The 18,051-nt window shown below is 37.2% G+C and overlaps 1 protein-coding gene across 1 annotated transcript in view; it reads left to right on the forward strand.

Moving 5' to 3' along the window:
* KCNH5 (potassium voltage-gated channel subfamily H member 5) overlaps positions 1-17,289 on the forward strand; it is a 358,894-nt gene extending 341,605 nt beyond the window's left edge. Inside the window, exon 11 of the mRNA XM_040226310.1 lies at positions 16,342-17,289. Coding sequence (XP_040082244.1) covers positions 16,342-17,289 — 948 coding nt within the window. The remainder of the gene's footprint in view (positions 1-16,341) is intronic.
* Positions 17,290-18,051: the final 762 nt, after the last annotated feature.

The raw sequence follows: 18,051 nt of genomic DNA on the forward strand, positions 1-18,051 counted from the left end.
GGGCAAAGATTCTTCTCCAGTTACATATTATTTTACCTGTGTTATTAGGAGACAATACCTCCAATCACAGTAATGTATGGAATATGATGCCCTTCCACATAAGGATAACACAACTAGCTAACAATAAATAATAGCTAATAATAAATAGAAAATGATACTGGCAGATCTATCTTGACTGTAAGCATATTTGTAAACATATTTCCAAATAGAATAAATCACAGATATATGTTTTAATTAATGAATAGTAATTTGGTACCAATATATGAATATATTATTATAGGAAGCTTCAAGTGAGGTTATCGTATATTATACTGACATCTAATACTCACATATGATTTTTCAAAATTTGTGCCCCAGAGCCTAGATATCTTTAACCAGACCTTACAATGATGAGAGCTCAAACTTTACTTCCAGGAGCCTCGGTTGGCTCTGCAGTGTGTGTATGCACACGCATGTTGGTGGGAAACTGAACTGACGCTTCTCAATCACTCAGTCAATCCGCAGCTCTGTTCTTTTAAAACTGTAGTTTCCAACTCCTGACAACGGCAGCACTAAAGAAACAGCCACAGAGCTTCTCACTCTTCTTTGACTAGAATAACTAATTACAGCATAGCACTGTGGGAGCAAAGTTATTAGCTAATACCCAACTCTAGACACTGCAATTCAATTACTGGCCCACACTCTTTAGAAGCACAACCTTGGTAATTAACAGCAAACTTTCATCTTATCTTAGCACAGCATGTGAGCAGTTGCCTGCGGAGGAAGCAGAATCAAAACAAAACTAAAAGCAGCACATGTATGTATCCTAGCTCTGTAATTGTTACCGAGGGTCATAGGAGCCTCAGCAGAGCCGGGATTTGATGAAAAGAATTTTGACATTTGGAAAATTAGTCAAGGGGGCAATCTTCTAGCAAGAAAAAGTTGTGTTAGGAATAATTTAAAGAGAGTAAAGTAGATTGTCTGGCTTATTTCATATATCTGAAGATAGTTAAAGCTGAAAAGAACTAAATCTAGCCTTGTCATAAGTGAAGTGAAAGCCTGTAGTCGTGTCCGACTTTTTGTGTCACCATGGATGACACAGTCCATGTGATTCTCCAGGTCAGAATACTGGAGTGGGTAGCCTTTCCCTTCTCCAGGGGATCTTCCTAGCCCAGGGATGGAACCCAGTTCTCCTGTACTGCAGGCGGATTCTCTACAAGTTGAGCTGTCAGGGAAGCCCAAGAGATAAGTATTTAAGTAAAGAAACTAAAGTCTCAAAAGATTATGGGACTTGTACACAAGGTCACATAGCTAATTAGATCCCTGGGTAGGACTAGAATTCCAGTCTCCAAATGACCCATCATTGTTCTTTCCACTGGATCCTCTAAACATCAAGTCACTTGCAAAAGGAGTCTTTAAGTTGGAAGGGGGCACTTATCACCAATTCTGTTTCTACTAGCCTTTTACTAGAATGTAATGGATTGAAGGTATTATACAAGTTATTCAAATGGAATAGAGATGTTCCAAAGAGGCAGGGAAAATTACTTGCACATTTAATTTAGCTTTTATGGAAAGTTCAATAATCCAAGTGGTGAATGAAAGAGGAGTGATTTCTACATAAGAACTTGGTTATTTTGCAGTCAACAAATACAGACACCATTTTGAATTCAACTGGGTCAACATATGCTATATTTATACCACTCATTAGATTCAACATTGGAGAAGGCAATGGCACCCCACTCCAGTACTCTTGCCTGGAAAATCCCATGGATGGAGGAGCCTGGTAGGCTGCAGTGCATGGGGTCACGAAGAGTCAGACACGACTGAGCGACTTCACTTTCACTTTTCACTTTTATACATTGGAGAAGGAAATGGCAACCCACTCCAGTGTTCTTGCCTGAAGAATCCCAGGGACAGGAGAGCCTGGTGGGCTGCCATCTCTGGGGTTGCACAGAGTCGGACATGACTGAAACAACTTAGTAGCAGATTCAACATAAGCAATTGATGTCTGTTTGACATAGAATAGCTAAATCAGCCTGATAAAATAGAGAATTATTTACCTGTATAAATAGATATTTAAGTACATCTGATATTTAGAAAGACTGAGTGGCTTGGTCAACTGTCTACAGGTAGTCAGAGATAGTATCCAAACCCTAGTCTCCTGACTCTCAGAGACATCTTTAAAAAAAAAAAAGATGCACCATTTTAATCTACCAACAAGAGAGTGGACTTAGTTCTGAATCTAACTGAATGGTTGCCTACCCATCCAAGTGCCCATTCACTTGATTCCTCTTGAGTCTCAGCTATCAAATTCCACAAAATAGGAGATATCCAAGAATTATTTCATGTAAATTTGATTCCAAATGTAAAAGATTGAAACAATAAGATAGCATCTAGACTAGATATACATAGCTAAATCTTTCTAGAAGATAACACTCCAACAGATAATTATTTACCTATCAATCTATATTTCCCAGCAGCAAAGAAATTGTGTGTGATAGTAACTAAAAGCTGCAACCTTCTTTTAGCATCAAGGGCAAACATTAACACATATTTATATATACTAGAGTGGGTTTTTCAGACAAAACCATAGAAGTTTTCTTTCATTAAGAAAATATTTTTTGAGGTATTGTAACTGTCTTACTTCGATAGTGGTTCTCCCTGAGGCACAGCAATTATCTTACAAGGCAAATGCTAAAGCCACATATTAGATGTGTTCCTGGGGACAAAGAAGTAGTATCAAATGAGATCTGGTAGAGTAATATAGCTGAAAGTACATTGTAAACTATAAAACAAAATTATACATAGCATTAGGGGTGTCAGCGTGGAATAGTGGAAGGAACACTGGAGTTGGCAGTAGAAAATAGATTTCAGTCCAGGCTTGGCCATTTGCTAGCTAAATGAATTCAGGCAACTCATGTAACTTCTCTGACCTTCATCTGTCAAATAGGGATAATAATAATTGCCCTGCCTGACTTGTAGAGTTTGGAGAAGGGGAATGAGGCAACATATGCTAAAGTGTGTTATAAAATGTATCACATTTGACAAATGTTAAGCAGTGTTATTTTCTACTTGCATACTGAAGAGTCCTATTACATATTCATATGTCTGTATCTCCTTCTGTGTGTTAAACTTTCAGCCCAGTCATGACTTTGGTGTATGCTGTTACTAAAGTGATTTAACCTCATTTATCATTTAATTTCCTTCTCCCTAGGCCTTTTAGCCTTTAGATCCTTTGCATCTCTCCTAAATTTAGATCAGGCATTCTTAAATCAGAGAAATCTAGTTTTTGAGTTCAACAGAACCAGGTTGGAAACCTAGTTTTGTTTCTCATTAGTTGTGTGGACTTGGGGAAGATTTTAAAAATCTCCCTAATGCTCAGTGTTTTAGTCTATAAAATGGATTATTGTTCAATTTAGATGAGTAAATAATCCATGGGAAATACTTAGTACAATTCTTCCAATCTGGTATTTTTATTGCAGCAATTCCAAGATGAAGACATGTGGACACAATTGCTACTGTGACAGAATAACTATGTTATCAAAAACATTGTGATCTAATGGTCCATTTATGGATTTAAGCCAATACTAGTGGCTTTCGTCTTACATTGCATAGCAAGCAACATGTAATGGTGATTTTTTTTAAATCAATTTGTTCCTTTAAACTTGAGTGTGCTAAAAATTCTATAAGAACTTAAAAGTAAAATAACTTTATTCTTCTGAATCTTCTTCTAAATATCTAAATGCTTACAAATAGTTGCAGTTGAAAATTATAGTTCTTTAAGAAGGATCCTTTTTTTTAATAATATATGTATGTTGTGTTCAGATTCTGAGAAAATAAATTTTCTCTAATTTTTGTTTAGCTCTGCCTTAACAATTATTTCCTTTTATGACTTATTCCTAAAAATTAATTTCATTTTTGTTTTTATCGATATGTCAAGTATGGAGCCCCTGGTGGCTCAGATGGTAAAGAGTCTACCTGCAGTGTGGGAGACCTGGATTCGATCCCTGTGTAGGGAAGATCCTCTGGAGAAGGAAATGGCAAGCCACTCCAGTATTCTTGCCTGGAGAATCCCATGGCCATGGGCTCGCAAAGAATTGGGCATGACTGAGTGACTTCACTTTCTTTTTCTTTCAAGTATGTAAATGACAGTTTTCTGCTCAGTACTCTTGAAACTGTGATGTTGAATTCAAATTTGAGTCTCCCATATATCTGTTGCCAGTAAAACTGTGTGAGTGTTTGTTTAATTATTACCCTTCCATTGTTCTTGTCTTATGTAATTTATTTTCCTTCTTGGTTAAAGATCAGTGTTTTAGTTTGTCTTGATCAGTAGTTGTGGACATAGTCTTAATTTCATGTCTATTTATTGATGAATTTATATATTTTTTTGTGCAAGAGGACTTTTTAGAATTGAAGGTAATTTTTAAAAAAGTTTCTGATTCTATTTTTAGATATTATTTGAATTCTTAATTGTTGGAAAAAATATAACATAAAAATTTACCAGCTTTATTTAAACCATACAGTCCACTGTGTTAAACATATTCTCATATTTGTGTCACCAGAAATAAATTGTTGGGTATCAGCTTAAGTTGATACCAAGAGTGAGATTCTGCCAACATTACTTCTAAAATATGAGGCAGTAACTTAACAGAAGTAGAAATAAATAAGAAAATTGATATTTGAGACATGAAAAGATGGAAACCAACATTTTACATGACGGAACATGTGGTATAGTGGTCACCTGTGATTGTGTTCCAATGCACGAGTTCTTTTGGGAAAGTTTGGAAAGCAGAATACTAGCAGTGAGTAGGGGTTGTGACTGGCTACATTTAGCAAGGCATGAGAAGAAAGAAGTGATCACGGGTAAGAATTGGATGGCCTGTAAGCAGATATGGAAAGGATTTAGAACATGAAAATGTAAAAATAAGACAGAAAAGTTTTTGTACAAAAGTGGCTTTTTGGTACAAAAAAAAAGTCTATTTAGATGGTTTCACGGCTTCCCTGGGGGCTCAGCTGATAAGGAATCCGCCTGTAAGGTAGGAGACCTGGGTTCGGTACCTGGATTAGGAAGATCCTCTGGAGAAAGGAATGGCCACCCACTCCAGTATTTTGGCCTGGAGAATGCCATGGACTATACAGTGCAAAGAGTCGGACACGGCTGCGTGACTTTCACATGGCAAAGATCAGATCATAGGGATGTGACATCCCATCAAGCCTGATGCTTTCAATGTAGTTTCCATCACGGAGAAAGAGACAGAGGCAGAGACTGAGAGTAACAGAGGCATGGTGCCAAGAAAGTAAAGGATTAAACCAGACTTGAGAACTATATCTAGGAAATACCTTTCTGTGAGGTTGCAGGAACATGGAATCGACTATAAACAGATCAGAAGCTAATTTTTTAAAGATAATTATATGGCCAAAGAAACCATCAGTTCAGTTCAGTTCAGTCACTCAGTTGTGTCTGACTCTTTGTGACCCCATGAACTACAGCATGCCAGGCCTCCCTGTCCATCACCAACTCACGGAGTTTACCCAAACTCATGTCTATTGAGTCGGTGATGCCATCCAAGCATCTCATCCTCTGTTGTCCCCTTCTCCTCCTGCCTTCACTCTTAAGCTTGGTCTTAAAAAATCATCTTTTTGTTTCTAATGTGAGCTCAAAACCAAACCTCAGGCCCCTAATCTGCATGCAGGAAGAAGCTGAGGAAGCTCTACAATCTTGAAATAGGATAAAATTTCCAACCCCGATAATAGGTTTGAACTGTAGAGGGACACGGACAAAAATGAACATCCAAAGAAAAGGAATCATGAGCCACCGAGAACAGTGGATGATAGAACTTATCCCAAAGAACAGACTGAGAAACAAATAAAGGACTTTACCCCATTGCCGGGGCAGAGGGGCATCACAGTGCCTGCCTGGCAGATCTCATCATTGCTGTGGACCGGTGATGGCTGAGCCTCTCAGCCGTGATTCCCTACAGCCTTTAATGGAAGTGCTAAGTCAGTTATACTGCTTTTGTTCCACTTTGACACACTGTGCACATGTTTATATATGCATGTAGGTATATATGCATCTGTGTGTGTGTGTGTGTGTGTGTATTAGGGGACAGATAACTTGTCTTTCTAGTTTACAGGACACCATATCAGGTTTCACCATCAGAAAATGGTACTGCTATTTATACTTTTGTGTAGGCTAAAGAGAGACTTTAAATTTTTTTTATATTTTCTAAGATTGTTTATCCAGTACCTCTGCAAACTCCATTAGTCTTACTGGCAAAATAAATTCAGAATTTGACCACTGGTCACTACCTGCATTTCTATCTCTCTTGTTTTAGTCAAACGTGATGTCTCAGCAGAGTTACCCAAAAATCTTCCCAACTGGTATCTTCCTCTTGTCCTTCTGATTATATAATTTATTTTTCCCACAACAGCCTGAGCTATCCTTTCAGAGTGGAAGTGAGACCCTCTGCTCCAAAGTCTCCCATGGTGTCTCCTCACATTTAAAAACCAAAGTCCATGGCCTCCTCTCCCACCTCCTCGGCAGTAATTCTTCCCATGGTTACTAATGCCAGCTGCTCTGTCTTCCTCACTGTTCGTCAGACATGCAGACACTCTCAGCTCGGGTTCCCCCTGTCTCCATGGCCGTCTGCATGGCCAGCTTCTTCATCCCATGACTATCTTTCCTCCAATATCACTTCCCAATAGAGATCCAACCACTTTGCCTACTTTAGGTCCTGATACTCTTTATTTTTCTTTGTAGCCCACATCACCTGACATTCTATGGAATAGTTAAGAGGTTTTGTTTTGTTTACTGATATATACAGAACTCTTAAACAGGGCTTGAAACATGGGAAGTGTTTACCAAATACGGTGTGAATGATTATCTTATTTGCTTCTGTATCCCGCCATTCATGTGTCATAAAATAAATGTCTTGAGGATGTAGAATAGGACAGAACCAGTTCTATCCAGGGGCAGTAAGTGAAAGTCTCCCAGCACGGTGGCTTCCTGGATGCCCAGCCTTAAGGCTTTGCTCTCAGGCGAAGAGCCCTGATCTTGGGTGAATACTCTGTTGTTGCTATCTTGAAATTCTTCATCATTTTGAACAAGGAGACCTGCTTTTTTTTTAGTGATATAATTCGTGCATACAATTCACCATACAATTCACCATTTTAAAGGATACAGTTCAGTGATTTTTAGTACATTCACAAAATTGTGCAACCATCACCGCTATCTAACTCCAGAATATTTTCATTACCCTCAAGAGAAATCTCACACTTGCTAGTATTCATTCCCCATTTCCCATATTACCAAAACTTTGGAAAATATTACTTCCTGACTAAATTTGCCTATATTAAACATTTTATGTAAGTGAAATCATACAATCCATGACACTGTGTATCAGGCTTCTTGCACTTGGGGTAATATTTTCAAGGTGTCACATGGATCAGTACTTTGTTTCCTTTTATGGCTAGGTAGTATTTTTTGTATGAGTATACCACATTTTGTTTGCTGATTCATTCATTATTAGATGTTTGGATTGTTTCTACTTTTTGGCTATCAAGAATAATACCACTATGAACATTCATGTACAAGTTTTTGCATCACTACACTTTTATTTTTCTTGGATATATACCTACTAGTGGAATTGCTTGGGAGAAGGCAATGGCACCCCACTCCAGTACTCTTGCCTGGAAAATCCCATGGATGGAGGAGCCTGATGGACTACAGTCTGTGGGGTCGCTAAGAGTTGGACATGACTGAGCGGCTTCACTTTCACTTTTCACTTTCATGCATTGGAGAAGGAAATGGCAACCCACTCCAGTGTTCTTGCCTTGAGAATCCCAGGGACGGGAGAGCCTGGTCGGCTGCCATCTCTGGGGTCACACAGAGTCGGACACTACTGAAGAGACTTAGCAGCAGCAGCAGCAGCAGTGGAACTGCTGGGTTGTATGGCTACTCTGTGTCACATTTTTGAGAAACTGAGAAGCTGTTTTCCACAGAGGCATTTTTATGTTTGCACCAGCAGCGTATGAGGGTTACAGTTACTCTACATCCTCCCAACACTTGGTATACTCTGCTATTAATAATACTTGTTATATTTTTATTATAGCCATCCTAGAGGATGTGAAATTGTGGTTTTGGCTTGCATTTCCCTAATGACTAATGATGCTGAGCGCCTTTTCATGTGCCAGTTGATAATTTGTATAGCATCTTTGGGTAAATATCTTTTCTAATTCTTTGAGTATTTTTGTCTATTTTTATTGAAGTATAGTTGATTCACAATCTTGTATTAGTTTCAAGTGTAAAGCAAAGTGAATTTCATTATTAATTGATCCGTCCCCCTTAGTGATTCTCTTCTGGTAAGCATAAGGTTGGTTTCTATTTCTATTGGCCTATTTCTCTTTTGTATATAAGTTCATTTGTGAAAGCTTTTTGAGATTTCATATATAAATGTTATTATATTTGTCTTTCTCTCTGAATTACTTAGCATGATAATCTCTAGGTCCATCCATATTGCTGCAAATGGTATTATTTCATTCTTTTTTATGATTAAGTTTTAAAGTTTAGTGAAGTCCAAATTATTTAATATTTTTGATAGCTTGAGATTTAGGTGTCTAAGAAAGCTTTGCCTAATTCAAGGTCACTGCAATTTATGCCTTGAGTTCTTTCTAGGAATTTTATGGGTTTAGCTCTTACATTTAAGTCTTTGATACATTTCAGTCTTTGATACATTTTGGAGTTGAATTTTCTATATGGTATGAGACTGGCATCTCTATCTATCTAGATATTTTTCTTTTTTGTGAACATGCGGTTGCTCCAGCACCATTTGTTGAAAAGGTTAATCTTTCCTAATTGAATCCTCTTGGCATTCTTGTCAAAAAGCAATTGACCATAAATGCATAGGTTTATTTTTAGACTCTTAGTCTATTCCATTGATGTATATGTCTGTCCTTATGCCAGTACCACATTGTCTTGATTACTAAAGCTTTGGAATAAAATTTTAAACTGGAAAGTATGAATTCTCCAACTACATTCTTATATTTTGATATTTTTAGATATTCTGGGTCCCTCGCATTTCCACCTCTATTTTAGGGTCAGCTTGTCAATTCCTGAAAAATAAAGGTTTTATTTTAATTCCTAATTAATTTAGGAATAAAATCTACAGATGAATTTGGGGGATAAGGTCATGCTAACAATATTTAGTCTTTCAATTTATAAACATGACTATCTATTGATTTGGATCTTTAGTTTATTTGAACAATGTTTTATAGTTTTTGTGTTTAAGTCCTGTGTTTCTTTTGTTAAAATTTTTCCTAAGTATTCTATTTTCTTTGATGCTGTCTTCTGACATTATTTTCTTAGTTTTATTTTTAGATCATTCATTACTAGTATAGAAATACAACTAACTTTTTATCGATTTTGTATCCTACATTTTTGCTGAAGTCCTTTATTAGCTCTACTAGTTTTTTTGGCTGTATGTTTGTGTGTGTGTGCATGCATGCACAATTGTATGTGGATTCCTTAGGATTTTCTGTGTACCTAATCATGTCATCTCCAAATAGAGATGGTTTTAATTCTTCTTCATTCTGGATGTCTTTTATTTCATTTTCTTGACAATTTCCCTGACTATTCGCTTTAGCACAGTGATGAATAGGATTGACAAGATGGTACATACCTGTCTCTTTCCTGAACTCTTGAAAGAACTTTCAGTATTTTACCATTAAGTGTGATATTAGAGGTCCTGAATTTTTGTGTTGTATTTGGCCCTACATATTGTATAGCCAGGCTTCCCTGGTGGCTCAGATGGTAAAGAATATGCCTGTAATGCAGGAGACCTGGGTTCAATCCCTGGGTTGATCCCCTGGACGAGGCCATGGAAACTCACTCCAGTATTCTTGCCTGGAGAATCCACATGGACAGAGGAGCCTGGTGGGCTACATTTGATAGGGTCACAGAGTTGGACATGACTGAGCAACTGAAAAAAAAAAAGCACATTAAGCACAATTTTTAGCTGGTCCTGCCTCATAAAGAAGAGCAGAGTGAGCTGAGGATTAAAGGATAAGTAGGAGCTCCCCAGCAGGTGAGGAGGAGGAGAGAGAACACTATGTGCAGTGTTAGATTCTAGATCTCAAATTGATTCAGTAGCTGGTGTGTGAAGGTCAAGTGAGAGTGAAGGAAAACAGAAGTTGGAAAGGAAGGTTAACTAACCACTGTAGGCTTGCTGACTGTATTAAAGAGCTTTGATTTTACTCTGTGATTTTTGTCTGTGGCACACTGTCATATTTGATATATAATAGAAAAGAATGGAATAAAGGGAAATAAAGGTAGAAACTGAGACAGGGAAGACAAATCATGGATTATTGCAATATTTGAGATTGAGTCTAAACTTCACCAGGTTTACCTTGGACTAGCTATATTCTTGGTTTTGAAGACTTTGGCTTCCTTCTTTTATATTTTTTTTAATGAAAAACTTTAGTAATAGAAATGCGTAATTTTATCAGTTAAGTCTAGAATGTTCTGCTGCTGCTGCTGCTAAGTTGCTTCAGTTATGTCTGACTCTGTGCGACCCCATAGACGGCAGCCCACCAGGTTCCCCCATCCCTGGGATTCTCCAGGCAAGAACACTGGAGTGGGTTGCCATTTCCTTCTCCAATACATGAAAGTGAAAAGTGAAAGTGAAGTCGCTCAGGCGTGTCTGACCAACTTTAGTGACCCCATGGACTGCAGCCCACCAGGCTCCTCCATCCATGGGATTTTCCAGGCAAGAGTACTGGAGTGGGGTGCCATTGCCTTCTCCGAGAATGTCCTGCATTTGCGTCTTATGAACCACACCTATTCGTATTTCCCAACACATTAACAAAATCAAACGATTTTCTTTTTCTCTCATTTCCTTGCTTTTTCCTTTCTACTCACCTCCCTTCCTTCCTTTTTCTTTGTATTAGTCACTTAATTAATTAATTCCTCAAAGCTCATTTAGGACCTAAGGGGCTGAACTAGATCTATAACACATTCTTTGCCCTGGAAGAGCCTATGAATGGTTGAATGAAGCAAGGGAGCCATATTTCCAAATCAGAGTATGGTGTATCATTATCCTTCAGTCACACATGGTCACCTCCCGCAGCTCTGTCACTGTGGCCTTTGTTAAAAAAAAGTTTGTAGTATCTGATATATATACAATAGTGATTGCTAAGTACTTCTTTGTTGTATTAGTTCAGGTTGGAATGGTTGAAAAGACTAGAGTTAGAATTAGCGACTAAGTTTATAGAAACAGCAAAAGGAACCAAAGCACCAAAACAACTAAGTCCTTAAAGAGAGTCAGATAATCTGGAGCTAGTGTTTGATTGTATAAATAGCTATAAATTCCTAGTCAATTCTGTAGATTCACAGATCTGAGAAGTGATGAGCCGTTTTAGAGAGTATGGCACTATCCTCCAAATTACATAATACTAAATGCATGTCATTAAATAAATGATTCTAACCCTTTTTTCCCCCTTGCTTTTATTGGATTTCAAAGTTCAGTACACATTCAAATTATTCAATTTTGATATCCCTTTTATTATCAAATGTCCTACTTTTGAAATGGAAAGCTCGGTTGGCCATGTTCCCTGTCAAGTTTAAGAAGCTTTTATCATTTAAATAAATTAAACCTTCCAGCATGGGCTCCACAGAACATAATGAAGCAAGGAGAAGAAAAGCTTAAATGAAATAAACCCCTTTACTCATAGAAACAGTACAGGCTATTGTGCATTCTACCAATAAATGTGTTCCTCTAATCATAGTCTGATTTGTGATTTTTCTTTTCTAATTCTGTCCTTAATTTTTTAGTGTTTATTAGCAATTTGACTTGCCATTCAGCAAAAGATAGACGTGGTGCAAGAGGCTGTAGGAACCTCTTGCTAAAGGTTCCTAAAGAAAAAAGCAAATATTGTATTTTTAAAAGCTGATTTATTTTAATCCAAATTGTTTCTTTACATGATTTAATTCTTATATAAGTTGATCTCCTCTGAACTTCACTCAGATCCTTTATTTTTTAAAATAATGTTTTGGGAGATTTTATTTTTAATCTTTGTTTTCTAAGGAAAAATAATCATAATTTTATGTTATCATTTGGCAGAATTAATGTATATAGCTTATGTATTGAATTAATAGGAAATTTTTTACTTTCTGTATGACACATTGCTTATGTAAGAATCAATTGGATAATGAAAATTCTTCTTATTATTATTTGAAGATTCTTTCAATGCCAAAAAGTAGCCTGCAGATTATTTTAATCTAAAAAAACCACACTATTTTGAAGGTTTAGCTAACTAAAAATTATCAATCTTTCTCTTCCTTATGAATTTAAACCATTTTATTCTACATGCTTAAAACATTAAAGGTAAGAAGCACTTCTCTAGAAGGAAAGATTCAGCATGGACTGAGATAATTTATATGAGAATGTTCATGCTTGTAATGGTAATGTAGAATAATTTTCATCCTATTTTTTATGATGAAATGTCTTCTTTGTAATAAAAACATGTTGTTATTCAAAGTTGGGGTTTAGAGTCATAAAATTATCTTCAAACTATGAGCATTTATTATATTTAATGTTACTACATTTAATGTTTTTGAAATATGGTGACTTTATTTTCTTATTTGTTATATAACACATTTTTTATAAGTCACAGCAAAGTCTATCAGGCTTTGCACGTAAGACATAGGCCAACTGGTTGTGACACCTCTGTAATTTTTTTTTAAATTTCAGGGCCTATATTCTCGTACCTCGCATTAGGACAGTTTTGCTTTGTCATCAGCTAGAAAATACATTCTAATGGATGTTATTCTATTCTTACAGTTCAAAGATTCTTACTCAGGTTCCTTAAAAATTGATCTGTGGGTCAAAAATCTGAACTTGATTCTACTCAGCAGGTGTTTGTCAACTCTACTTATTCAACAAGCACAGAGCTTCAATTTATTAATTTCTCCACTTTGAGAGATGGTTCATCATGACAAATGCTCTGTGAAGGGTTACCTTTTGGATGTTAAACTGCTGTATCACTCCCTACTTCATCCACTCACCTGTCTGGGTTTTCACAGGTCCAGGAGGTGGTGTCAAAGTTATCCTGAAGAACTGTATTAGACTATAATGGTTAACTGTTTGGAATCTGACCCCATGGATTTGTATCCTGGCCATTTACTAGCTGTGTGACCTACTGCAAACCATTCAAACTTTTTGTGCTTCAGTCTTCTTTTCTGTAACATGAGAATAATAGGACCTATCTCATAGAGGAGTAATGACAGTTAAATGAGATAATACGCTTATAGAAGTAACCTCTTTTTTTATAAGTATTTTTGATAAGTATTTTTACAAGTATTTTTGAATAAGTCATAATTTCTGTTCTACAGTCAAAATAGATAAATTTAGTCTCATTCAGGAAACTCCATTAAAAGTTTTTTTTTTTAAGTGAGCTCTGACTTACAAGTCTGTTTATGCTAAATAGTTGATTAAATCCAAGTATGAATTCTTCGGATTCTGTTTTTCATATACAAAACCTCATTCTTTCCTTTTCTCATTTGCTTTTACATCTTTTTGGTGACAAAATATGCCAACCCAGTTCTATTCCATCTGTCCCTTGATGCCAAGTGGCAGCCTGGCCCTGTCACAGAACTCCCCTTGTACTCAGTAGTACGGCATTAGGAGTCTTTGTTCTCCACTTAGTGGTAGCAGTGTCAAAGGCCTTTGTTGGTGTTTGGTTGATGGAGAGGGCCTGGCTGCTAAGGGAAACTGGAGAAAGAAGGCTTTTTTTTTTTTTAACTGATGTTTAACTTGGGCATATTACATCCTTAAATCACAAAGCATCCCAAATTTGGTAAGCACACAATAATTAGAAGCAATTATTAGCCATTGTATTGAAAATTTAAAGCATAAAGGTATGGCCTAAGATGCCCACAGATTCTCAGTCTCCACTAACCCCAAATCTTTCATCTGTGAACCTCACATGGCAGTATAAATTTATCCCATTCAGATAAATAATGTATGATTTTTTAGTGTGTCCTAAATATTGCATGGATATCTTGTATTTTATCTGACATCCCTGTGCACCAAGCATTTGCCCTCCTCCACTGTTCATTTGACATAGATGCATTTCCCCACCCCCAAAATGTGAAGGGTAATCTCAGTTACCACCCCTCACCAAGGCTGTGTCTTTTCAAGGCTAACTAACTACATTTAAAAACAAACAAGGCTGGAGTCCAGTGGGAAGAAGGATGTGACCCACCATTTCCATTACTCCCTTTATGTCAGTTCGTAGAATCAAAGTAACTGTATTTACAATGAAAGGGAATGATCCAGGAATAGAGTATCTTCATTTTCATGTTTGGATTTGTCTGGTCTCAAAAAGTTTAATATCTTGAAGTTTAGCACAAGCCTTATTTACCTAGGAAGCATGAGAAACATGTCAACCCTTTGAAAGACTTCTTATTAAACTGCTGGAGCTTTGATGTCAGACTAAAGAGATTAGAATTACATTTTTCAAAAAGATCCATTTCATGTACTAGTAGAGAAGGGAAAATATGCTGGTCTTTATAGTCAGTTACTGAATTTAGAGAATATTTATTTTAAAATATAAATTATTACTTCTTGATAAGCTATATTTAGTGCATCAATATCAATTTAGAAAATGTGCTTTTATAGAGAGAATTGCCTCTCCCTGACTTCTCTGTTTACAGTGATCATTACTAGTATTGGTTCTAGCATAAGATCAATGACTATACAGAGACAGAGGTGATGAAAATGGTTTCAAACAGAAAGTGTTTTATGAGAGTTCAAGGGAGACAATCAACGTATTTTGAGAGTCTATTACATGAGAGAGACTATTTACTTCACATGTATTTCTAATCCAACCAACAGCTTAATAAGAGAGGGTGATGGAGGCAAGTAATTTTGCTAGCATCATAGAATTATCTGATTCTGAAAGCACATTAATATAACTCCCTTGTGAATATTCCTTATAACCCTCATCTGTAGTTATTTTGTTCTTTAGAAGACTGAGTAAAAAAATCTTGCACTTTCCAAATTCACCTCTGACTCTGATAATATAAATGGTAATAATTTCTTACATAGTCAGTCTTCTATATTTTTCTTGATGGAGTTGTAACTTCTTCACAGTATTACTTTCAAAATCCATTTTTAATAAAATCTATGCTTACTTATCGGAGAAGGCAATAGCAACCCACTCCAGTACTCTTGCCTAGAAAATCCCATGGACGGAGGAGCCTGGTAGGCTGCAGCCCATGGGGTTGCTGAGAGTCAGACACAACTGAGCGACTTCACTTTCACTCTTCACTTTCATGCATTGGAGAAGGAAATGGTAACCCACTCCAGTGTTCTTACCTGGAGAATCCCAGGGACGGGGGAGCCTGGTGGGCTGCCGTCTATAGGGTCGCACAGAGTCGGACACGACTGAAGCAACTTAGCAGCAGCATGCTTACTTATTTGTGAGTGCTCATCTAATCCTGCATGTACTATGTATTTAACTTTACATTTGAATTTTTTAAATATCGGAATTTGAAGAGTCCAGCCTCCTACTCAGTGAAAGTATTACATGGACAACATTCTTATTTCTGTTTGAATATTTCAGTGGTGTGAGTTTCATGAGTTTTTGAGGCAGTGTAATCAGGTAATGCATAGTAGTTTGAAATGAAGTTTGTATACTGACCTGGTATTTACCTTCCCAAAGCTTCTATATATAAATCCTTGTTCTGGCCTCAGAGCCACATATATAAATTTAATCCCTCCTTCCACCCAACTCACAGTGCTGTCAGTAGACTGCCTATCTTTTCAGTATTTTTATAGCTTAGAACTCTTATTATTTGACCTCTAAACAGAGGGTGACATTAAGAATGGGTTTGAATAATAATAATAATATGATCTAAAAGAAAAAAGAAAAACTTACAGAAAATAGTGATATATTGCAGAGATAAATGTTTTCTTGCACATGCATGTATACATATATGCATATACGTATATCCTAACAGGTTAGTAGATGTTTATATTTATGTATTTGTATATTTTCTGTGAAATGAGAACATGAACAAGTAAATAGCTCTATTTAGTTGTTTCTTTACTACATTCCCCCTCTGATATGCAAGGAAGTGGGACAAAATGAGCTGAGCAAGCTTAGTCAGTGTTTCTATATCTGATTTCAAGTGTATTGTACCTGTTAACTGGCACTGGACTATTTTTCCCTTCAGAAGTGGTCTTGCTTGCCCTATCTGCAAGAGTTTCCTTTGGAAAACAGAATACACCTGGTATCTTGTCACACAAGTATAAAGTCATCTGTTTTTATAGTCAAGTTTTTAATCTTTCTGCCCCTCCACAGATCATTTTCCGCAAAATCAGTGATGTGAAGAAAGAAGAGGAGGAGCGCCTCAGGCAAAAGAATGAGGTCACCCTCAGCATCCCCGTGGACCATCCGGTAAGAAAGCTCTTCCAAAAATTCAAGCAGCAGAAGGAGCTGCGGAATCAGGGGTCAACGCAGAGCGACCCCGAGCGGAACCAGCTGCAGGTAGAAAGCCGCTCCTTACAGAATGGAGCGCCCATCACCGGCACCAGCGTGGTCACCGTGTCACAGATCACACCCATTCAGACGTCTCTGGCCTACGTGAAAACCAGTGAGTCCCTCAAGCAAAACAACCGCGATGCCATGGAACTCAAGCCCAGTGGTGGCGCTGACCCCAAATGTCTCAAAGTCAACAGCCCCATAAGAATGAAGAATGGAAACGGGAAAGGGTGGCTGCGACTCAAGAATAATATGGGAGCCCATGAGGAGAAGAAGGAAGACTGGAATAACGTCACTAAAGCTGAGTCGATGGGGCTATTGTCCGAGGACCCCAAGGGCAGTGACTCAGAGAACAGTGTGACCAAAAACCCATTAAGGAAAACGGATTCCTGTGACAGTGGGATTACAAAAAGTGACCTTCGTTTGGATAAGGCTGGGGAGGCACGAAGTCCATTAGAGCACAGCCCCATCCAGGCTGATGCCAAACACCCCTTTTATCCCATCCCGGAGCAGGCCTTACAGACCACACTGCAGGAAGTCAAACATGAACTCAAAGAGGACATTCAGCTACTAAGCTGCAGAATGACTGCCCTGGAGAAGCAGGTGGCGGAAATCTTGAAAATACTCTCAGAGAAAAGCGCACCCCCAGTCTCTTCTCCAAAATCCCAAATGCCTCTCCAAGTACCTCCTCAAATACCCTGTCAGGATATTTTTAGTGTTTCAAGGCCTGAGTCACCTGAATCTGACAAAGATGAAATCCACTTTTAATATATATATACGTATATATTTGTTAATATATTAAAAACAGTATATACATCTATATACATATGTGTATATATACAGTATATACATATATATATATATTTTCACTTGCTTTCAATATGATGAACACAATATGGATTTTGATGTGTAAATATTGCATGTCCAGCTGGATTCTGGCCTGCCAAAGAAGATAATTATTAAAAACATAGATATTGCTTGTATATTATGCAGTTGACTGCATGCACAATTGACATTTATTTATAATCTCTATTCTGTAATTTTTAAAAGTATGATTTTTGTTAACCAAGGCAGTGTAATAGTTGAAGAATCAGGGTCCAACCTGCCAATGTTGCCATGACAAATTTGATCTCAGGCTGAGTATACTGATATGTCATTTCCTCACTCTTCTGTTAAGTTAAAATTATAAATTAATGCCAAGGAATCATTCAACCTTTTAAACTATTAGTGCCATTTTATGATTTCATTCCATAGGATATTTTTCTGTAATATAGTGCTAGGTTATTTTCCACAACAGGCAGTATTTGCTCCATTGAAATAACTGTTTTGTTGCCTCAGTCAGATACCGACGTGGGATATGGAACTTATTACTCTGGGGTTTGTGCATGAATTGCATTTTTGCTCAACTGTACCTCTCCTTGTTTAACATTTACTTAGATAGTAATCATTAACTCTTATGTAAGGATATCCCTACTCCCTTCATCTTGGATAACAGCCACCATCTTATAAGCTCATGTTTTTCAACCCCAT

This window comes from Oryx dammah, unplaced genomic scaffold, assembly GCF_014754425.2.
Source record: "Oryx dammah isolate SB20612 unplaced genomic scaffold, SCBI_Odam_1.1 HiC_scaffold_26, whole genome shotgun sequence".
Classification (NCBI taxonomy): Eukaryota; Metazoa; Chordata; class Mammalia; order Artiodactyla; family Bovidae; genus Oryx; species Oryx dammah.